The sequence below is a fragment of the Bombus affinis genome, unplaced genomic scaffold, assembly GCF_024516045.1.
Source record: "Bombus affinis isolate iyBomAffi1 unplaced genomic scaffold, iyBomAffi1.2 ctg00000111.1, whole genome shotgun sequence".
Lineage (NCBI taxonomy): Eukaryota > Metazoa > Arthropoda > Insecta > Hymenoptera > Apidae > Bombus > Bombus affinis.
Window position 1 is genome coordinate 221,469 of NW_026108849.1, and position 9,750 is coordinate 231,218.

General features: G+C 45.1%; 1 protein-coding gene across 1 annotated transcript; it reads left to right on the top strand.

Moving 5' to 3' along the window:
• The first annotated feature begins 370 nt into the window (after window positions 1-370).
• LOC126927442 (cap-specific mRNA (nucleoside-2'-O-)-methyltransferase 1-like) lies at window positions 371-1,980 on the top strand. Its single transcript, XM_050743578.1, has 2 exons — window positions 371-900; window positions 1,013-1,980. Exons 1-2 carry the CDS (start codon window positions 437-439, stop codon window positions 1,503-1,505), a joined length of 957 nt encoding a protein of 318 aa, XP_050599535.1. The 5' UTR covers window positions 371-436; the 3' UTR covers window positions 1,506-1,980.
• The last annotated feature ends 7,770 nt before the right edge of the window (window positions 1,981-9,750 follow it).

Here is a 9,750-nt window from a genome sequence, read left to right on the forward strand (position 1 = left end):
CGTTATACCGTAATACTACAAAACGTCATACGCTATAACGTAATGCTACATAATGTCGTGCGTCATAAAGTAATACCAAACAACATCATACGTTATAACGTAATACTACATAATGTCATGCGTTATAACGTAATACTACATAACGTCATTCGCTATAACGTAATACTACATAACGTCATACGTTATAATGTAATACCACATGACGTCATCCATTATACCGTCATGAATCACATTGTCATACGTTATAACATAATTACTACATAACGTCATACGTTAGAACGAAATACTACATAACGTCATACACTAAATCGTAATACTACATGACGTCAAACGTTGCAGCTTCTAACAATGATTTGGGCAAAGACAAATAACGGGCCTGTGTAAAATTGCTGCATTTTAAGCTGATAATACTCTTGTTGAGACAAAACAAGCTGATATGCGCAAACAATGTCTAGAGTATTGGAAACTTCCTGGTGAAACTAGGACAATCCCAAGACACATGAATCCAGAAGATAAATTGAATACTCTCTTGAAAGATACTTCATTCCTTACTATTAATCCAGCACAATTGATGGAATTTAACATTGAAAATGCATTGCTATCACCATATGACTGGTTTTGTATCCCATGTGGTACAAAGCCAAGGCCTGATGATTATAAGAAGAATGCTACATTTTATATGGGCATGGGAAGGAGCAACGTACATAGATATATAAGGAATTCTTGGGTACAAGTCGATGACATTGGCATAGAATTGCCATCAAATACACTTGTATACGCAGAAGTTGTATATGAAATGACTAAGGAGTTTATACATCAGCAAGAAGTACTTGCATTGCATATTATAGATGCATTCTACTTAGGAGGAGTGGACATTAGCAAAAAATATTTGAGGAGCAGGTAAGCAACTGAATCTTATTGAATTCAATAATGAACTTGTAGATTTCCGGTAATGAAAAGTTTTTTCAAGGAGTATGTTTATGTAATACTAATATATGTCTTTTGTTTAAAGGAACGAGGAAACGAAGTTGTTCTGTGAAGCTTTGTGGAAACCAGCAGGAAATAACTATATTCGAATACGTGCCAAAGAACTACTTCCAGTTGGTTCATATATATGTGAAAAGTTGCGAGTAACACAGCGTAAAATGAAAAATAATTGCGATGCCTTAGTATACGAAATTCCAGAAAAGACATTAGATGTTAGCGGTTATAATAAGGACAAATTATATTTCATACCACAGAGTGTAATATTTTTAAGAAGCACAGCAAATCCTTGGAATCGGTATGTCAGTAAAACACATTCCATAACGTATGTCTTTAATTGCAAAACAAACGAGAAGCTATTCGACCTTCATAGACCAAGTTCAGCAGAAGCAAGTTTCGTTGAATCTTTTAAAGGTCGCCTTATTTGGCATTGGCCTAATGATCCATCACTTACTATAAACAGATTTGCAAAATTTATTAAAGATAAGTGTACAGCATACAATGCACATTTAGAATATTAAAACTACAGACTGTACATATATTCATACATGACTTGAGCCGAATAGGAGCCAAACAGATTAATTCCGTTAAGTTGACTGTTATTTCAAATATGAAATACTTACGATATATTTTAGTATTTAGTATTATATTTCTATCGAAATAGAGGTGTAGCGATACATGATTTACAGGACCAAGCTAATTACGCTTTTGCCGCCTCGAAGTACCTAGACCATTAGGCTACACTTAATGTAAAAACAATGTCACCGCTACCGGCAATTGTCGTCAGGCAGGAAATACGAATTCTTTCACCTCCCCCCCCCCCCCAGGCTAGTATAAATAGACCGACTGAATCGCGAGCGAGACACCTTCGTATCGACTACGTACCGAGTTTATAGCAAGTATTTAGCGGCATCCATTGTGAATTTGAATATTTAACGAGCGTGTATTAAGTCACGTGATAACGTTTGCGAGTATGCACCCCGTGATTTTATATCACGATTTATTCTTCGTTGCAAGCTTAGCATTTACGTTTAAATTTAACTTAATGGTCTCAAATACCAAATCTGACGGTTACGGCAACGAGGACTCGTTATTAATCAACGCGACGTTTGTCTTCTTCACACACGACAACAGCTACAGAGGTAATATCGGAAGATATAATTAATAAGTTGGTCTTCTGAGTGGCTTAATTGCAATACTATTTGGGATGAAATATAGTTATACAAACGATATGCGGCATTCTGTATAATAACTGAATTGTTATATTAAAGAACGATGACGTTAAAGTGCCCCGGCGCGCCCGGCCTCGTGTCGAGACTGACACGCTATCTGTCGAGCAGGGCCCGTCGAGCCCGACCCTCAACATCGTTGCCCACCGGCTCGACCCCGTCCGACAGACCCCGCGTGTGGAGGTAAATTTCGCGACACCTCAGTGCCTGCAGTTCGAGCGGCGGGAACCCGGCGAGCATCGCCGCTGCTGCCGCCAAAATGCTGCGGAAGCGCCTCATTACCCTGATGACCACAGTACTGTGCAATCTCCTGATGCAGTGGCTGGTCATCAAGTCCTCTGCCCAGATGGGAGCTCCATAGAGGAGCCTCGCACTACGCTGGCGTGCAGCCGGCGCACTCTCACGCCGGGCCCGCCCAGCCGAGGCAGCAAACGTCGTAATGCGTTCGCCGTCGCCTCGGCCGATGGTGCCAGGCACTCGAAGTGAGCACGGAAGGCCGAGTGATTGTCGAGTGTCAGGCCCAGGTATTTCATGCTGGCTCCGACTCCGATCTCAGCCCCCTCAAACCTCAGGCGATAACCCGCTGGAGGCGTCCCGTGATCGGCCCTGCGGCAGAACCACATTGCCTCAGATTTCTCAGGGGACACACTCAGCCCCAATCCCTTGATCGCGGCGACCACGCGGACCACAGCCAGTTCCGCCAGGCGGACGGTTCCGTCAAACGGAACAAGCGAACCCTGGATATCCGTCGTCAAAGCCCTGAGCGAACAGATAACCCAACTGCGAGCGTAAATGCGCGCATCGAGGTGGCGGCCCGACCCGTGGAGGCGAATTCGGCCGAGATCGAGAGAAAGATCGAGAGAGGGACCGGGAAACCCCGATTATTGCTATTACCACCGAACGTTCGGAGACCGGGCACACAAATGCCAGTCTCCGTGCAAAGAGATGCAGGGAAACGGGTCCAGCAGTACGTAAAGGCGGCAGACGATGACGGCATCGGCTCCCGCCTCATGTTTGTTACCGACAAGACGACGTTGACGTCTTTCCTTGTAGACACTGGCGCTGATATAAGCGTGTATCCCTGCAGCAAAGTACGCCAATCAATGAACAATTGCGAGTACGAATTGTTCGCAGAAAACGGAACGCGGATCTCAATGTACGGCACCATCGCCGTCACCCTCAACCTGTCTTTCAGAAGGGCATTCTCTCGGCGATTCGTGATAGCTGATGTCCAATCAGCTATCATCGGCGTGGACTATTTGAGCCACTATACGTTGCTCGTGGACCCGCGAAACAAACGACTCATCGACTCAAGGACCCACTTGACAGCAAGGGTATACACCGACATGGCGGACGGAGCGTCAATAAGAACTATAGTCGGTGAATCAGTTTACCATGGTCTCGTGATGGAGTTACCACACCTAACTCGTCCACCTGTTTTCGAACGAGAGTTGATACGACACGGGGTGGTACAACACATCGAAACCACATCGGGCCTACCAGTCTGCAGCAAACCCCGTCGCCAGGACCTCGATAGCCTCAAAGATGTCAAGACGGAATTTCAAGCCATAATCGAGCAAGGAGTGATGGGCCATCGAAATTTCCATGTGCGTCACCCCTGCACGTTGTACCAAAAGAGGACGGAAGTCTGCGACTATGTGACGACTACCGCGCGTTAAACGCCCGTACCATATCCGACAGGTATTCTCCACCCCATATTGAGAATTTCGCGCAACAACCCCACGGTAAGCAAATCTTTTCAGAAATCGACCTTGTCCGCGCTTACCACCTAATACCATTCGAGACCGAAGACGAACAGAAAACCGCTGTCACGACAACTTTCGGGCTTTTCGAAGCGCCCAACATGATGTTTGGGCTTCGAAACGCAGCGCAAACTTGCCAACGATTCTTTGACGAAATCACACAAGGTCACTATTTCATCCTAATAGCGTCCGAAAATGAAAAACAACACCGTTTCAAAGTCTCGACGAATATGGTGTCGTGATCAATCTCGCGAAAAGTGAATTCGGCGTTAGCGAAATCAAATTTCTCGGTTACATGGTTACCGCCGAGGGGATAAAGCCACTATCAGAACGCGTTGACGCTGCAGTTGAAGTACCGTTACCAGCGACCGTCAAAGACCTACGAAGGTACCTCGGTATGATCAACTTCTACAGACGCTTCATGTCGGGGGCAGCGATAATCCTACTACCACTCAACGACTTGTCAAAAGGCACAACGAAGTGCAACGCGTCTATCGAATGGTCTGAGCAAGCCGAAAATAGCTGCCGCTAGTCGAAACGCGCCCTAGCTAAAGTGACAATGTTATCTCATCCCATTCTCGGCGCGCCTGTTATCTTCACAGTCGATGCATCCGATTATGCTATAGGAGCAGGAATTCAGCAACGCGTTAACGATACTTGGCAACCGCTAGGTTTCATGACAAAGTCGCTATCCCCGGCACAACAAAGGTACAGCGCGTACGAGCGAGAGCTACTCGCGACGTACACCGCGGTCAAAAAATTCTCATACGCCGTCTAAGGAAAAAATTTTATCATTTTCACCGACCACGAACCTCTCATATACGTGTTTAACTAAAACCTCGATAAGTGTTCGTCGCGACAATTCCGACACTTGAATTACATCGGACAATTCACCACCGACATTCGGTACGTAAAGGGGCACGTCAACAACGTCGACGACGCTTTGTCACGCATCGAAGCGATAGGAAAGTCGGTGGATCATCAAACTCTCGCCGCCGCGTAAGAAAGCGATGATGAACTACGCTACATCATCAACACCGGAACATGTGCGCAGCGACTAAAGAAAATGCCCTTCCCCGATCACAGCGTAGAGATATATTGCGATGTATCAGGAGGCACTATACTACCGTACGTGCCGAAATCCTTGCGGCGTGACGTATTTAATTCTTTTCACGGACTTTCTCATCCGCGTATGCCCGCCACTCGAAAAATAGTGACAACGCGTTTCATCTGGCCGTTTATGAACAGAGATTGTCGAACGTGGACACGGCAATGCATTCCACGTTAAGGATGCAAAGTCATCAGGCAAACGCGAGCTGCGACGACGACGGCCTGGGATACCGCCGCATCTTCATTACGGACAAGGCAACGAAGATTTCCTTCCTCGAAGTCACCGGTGCCGACATCAGTGTATTGTCCCGAAGCAGAATACACAAGCACGTCAACAAAAACTCCTAAGAACGGTTCGCGGTCAGCGGAATGCACATCGCAACGTACGGTATCACTGCGATGCACCTTACCATATGCCTAAGACGAGCCTGCATATGGAATTTCGTGGTAGACGACGTTGAAACGCCTGTCATCGGCATAGATTTTTTGAGCCACCATAGGCCGCTCGAGGACCCACGAAACAAGCGACTCCTCGACACGACAACCCGATTATCATCAAGGGGATATGCTGCCACTACTGATGGGGCATCCATCATAACCGCAATCGGTGAATCGGTCCACCACCGACTTATGGCGGAGTTTCCGGATCCAACTCGTCCACTGGTCTTCGCACGAGAGAAAGTTCGGCACAGTGTGGTACACCACATCGAAACCACACCCGGCTCACCCGTCTACCGTAAACACTGCCGGCTCGCACCGGACTGAATCAAATAGAATTAAGGTGGAGTTTGCTGCCATGAACGAGCAAGGAGTCATGCGGTTATCGAAAGGTCCATGGGCATCACCCGTGCACATCGTACCCAAGAAAAACGGAAATCTACCACCATGCGGCGACTATCGTGCGATGAATGCCCGCACCGTACCTCAGAGATACCCCCCCCCCTGCATAGCGAAGATTTTCGGCAACATCTCCACACTAAGCGAATCTTTTCAATAATCGACCTCATCCCCGCTAACCATTAAATTCGGATCGTCCCCGTAGTCAAGAAAAACGCGATCACGACATCTTTCGGACATTTCGAAGCTGCCAACATGATGTTTGGGCTTCGGAACGCCGCACATACGTGTCAAAGATTCGTCGACGAAATTACCCGTGGATCAGATTTCGTGTTCGCGTACATGGACAATTTCTCAGTAGCCACCGAACCCGAAGAACATCACCGCAAACACCTACGGATTTTGTTTCGATGTTTGAACGATTAGGGCGTAGTCATCAATCCCGAGCTTGTATCCTTATCCGTCGTAGCATTCGGAGAGTTAGCAGGCTGTTTCGATCACATACATATAGACATTTTCGCGATGCAATATTCGCAAGGCCACCGATATTGTCTGACGTGAATCGATCGTTTTTCGCGTTAGCCGGAAGCCTTTCCCATCGCCGACATGGAGGCGGCAATCGTTGCTTCAGCCCTTCTTTCCACTGGATATCTCGTTTTGGCGTACCTTTACGAATAAGGACCGATCAAGGACGCCAATTCGAATCAATTCTATTTAACGAATTATGCCGGTTGCTCAGCATTAGGCATTTGCACATGACAGACTATCAGACCGCGTTCAACGGGGTGGTAGAGCGCCAGCACCGACAACTAGAAGTAGCAATCAAATGTCACGATACGAGCAGCTGGATAGAAATCTTGCCAAAAGTTTCGTTATGCATACGAACAGCTAATAGGGACCTGAAAACGACGGCAGTCGAAGTGTTTTATGGCACCGGCAAACGATTGCCGGCTGAATTCTTTGTTTCAACGAAGCAACAGGTTAACTCGGCCAATACAGAAACCGTCTCATAGAACGAATAGAAAAGATCAGGACTCACCCGATTACGAGACGTGGCGAAAAGAAAACCTTCGTGTTCCGCTCGAAACATCGTCTTACGCACTCCTACGTCACGATACCATCTGAAACCACTTACAATCAGCCTACGGCGGACCGTATCAATTTATACCGAGAAAAAAGACCCTTACGATTGTAATTGGCAACAAAAACGTAATAGTACCTATAGACCGTCTGAAATCCGCATTTCTGTATTTAAATATATATTTATATATATTCAATTTATATTATAATATGTATTATATTTATATTTATTTATAAATATAATATATTTAAATATTTCACGTTTTGTTAACAAAGAGTCGGACTTGGACTTTGTGAGAACTTACATCTATCATCCCATCGACCGCGGATACGTTATTGAGCCTAGGTTCATTGTCATTAGCTTCTCGAGTATCTCATTATCGCGAATACTTGTCAAATTCTATCATAATCATATTTGCACTAGTAAATATCCCCTCTATTGCATAATGATAACGTCTAATGCCAAAGGGGATTCGTTTCACGCCCTTAACCCTAACTCTAATCTTAACGTCAATCCGACATATATATACGTCGCATATATATACGTATTATGAATAGAGTTAGGGGCGTGAAACTAATCTTCATTTGGATTAGACGTTGTTGTTATGCAATAGAGGATAAATTTGCTAGGGTAAACTTGATTATTTCATAATTTGACAAGTACTCGTGGTAATTAGATACTTGAGAAGCTAATGACAATGGTCTCAGCTTCGATAACGAATCCGTGGTCAACGGGATGATAGATGTACGTTCTCACCAAAGTCCAAGTCTGACTTTTTGTTAACAAAACGTGAAACATTCAATGATCGTAAAGACGGTACTCTTTTCGTCGATGAGGTCGCACGAGAGAATGACTCTCCGTCCGAGGAAAAACTATATGTAGTGTGTCTAAGAATACGAGATCCTCGGATTCGTCGAGGAAAGCCAGCGTTCGGTAGGTGAGGGAAATTGGAGTTGCTGCTAATTGGTCAATCTCCATATCGGTGGTTAGAAACAGATGCTAGTTGTCCTTGAGGGGATGTTGCTAGCGAGAAGCGTCTTTCGTGGAATAATAGATTTCTCTTTTCCTCCCGTAGTTGGAACAAAACTGTTTGCCTGTTTGAAGGACTATAGTTAACTAAATCCTAAGGTTTATAACTGGACTTCGGGCTAGCTAAACATATACCGTAGAGGTGCGTTGACATCTGGCAATCATCTTACTCGAAGGCCAAAGTCTGCGTGTGACGAGCCACGGGACAGGAACCGTTGGAATGTTTACTGTCGCGTGCCGCTACGACTATTTCTTTTAAGGAGAGGTATAGAGTTACTCTGTGCCTTTGTTAGATAAAACGTTCATCCCGTGACCGCGGCTACGTTCGGCGACTGGTTGTCGCCTCGAGCCCAAGCTCACTATCATAAATCTCGAACAATCGGGGTGACATTTGTTTAATCTAAATTACGACATTACGGTATTCCCGAGAATCCAAGGAGAGGTTCCGGTGTTTTTCCATCTCCAACACGGCCATTCTGACTATCACACGCCCTCGGGTGCAACTACAAGATTGAGTCTTTCTAACATTAGGTTCGGTACAATAAGCATTGTTTACAATTTAACTTAATGTCTAAATAAGCTGAGGGTCCAGTGTAGCAACAAAATTTTGTTCGCTGGTTTGACAACAAAAGGAATAGGAGAGAACATGAATTCGTAACGTTGTAATTAGTATTGGAAGTGCTAGTTGCATCCTGTGGGTTTTCAGTCGGGTCATAACGGCGGAATGGACCAGTCTCGATTTCATACCCCAATGGATCTCGTTTTTCTAGATCGCACGACCACACCAAACTTCGTAACACTATAGCTCATGGTGCGCGTGAACACATCACTTGCCCCTTTACCGAGCTTCTTAACATACTCCGTAAGGTGCTACGGTCTTTGTGCTAAGGATCTTCCGAGATCGAGGTACTCATGTCGTCGTGGTCATTGCCGTCATCGTCGTGGTTATCGTCGTTATTGCCGTCATTACCGACGTCACTACCGTCACTGCCGTGGGCTCTGTAAAACCCAGCGTCATTGCTGTTTTCATATTAAAGCTTATCTATTTAGATCAACGTGACTCCGCTTCTATCGCAGATATGTCGACAATTCGATGCGCATTATACTCCAGATTTGCAGCCAAATACAGCAAGCATCAGCCGCTTTTCGGTATATAAAATCTGGTCCCTGTGAAATCCAGCGTAATTGCAGTTTTGCAAATATTCAGGCTTAAATATTCAAATGAATGTATCTCGGTTTTTATTGCACACATGGCTACAATTCGATGCCGGTTACATTTCACATCTGATGTCATATGCACTGCACATCAGCTGGGTTCGACTATGTCAAATCTGGGCTCTGTAAAACCCAGCTCTTTTGCATATTCATGCTTAACTATTCAAATCACCGTATCGCCGTTTGCATTGCAGATATATCGATAATTCGATGCTCGTTATACTCCACAGTTGCTACTAAAAACAGTGCACATCAATTGGTTTGGGATATATCAGCTCTCGTCCTTGACAAATCCAGCGTAATGGCAGTTTTGCATACTCAGTCTAAAATATTCAAATCCACGCATCTCCGATTCAATAGCACACATGTCGACTATTCGATGCGCATAATACTCCACATATGCTGCAAAACCAGCCGGTTTGTGCCATGTCAACTCTGGACCCGATCAAATTCTGTGTAATTGCAGATTTGCATATTCAGGCTTAAATATTCAAATGAACGT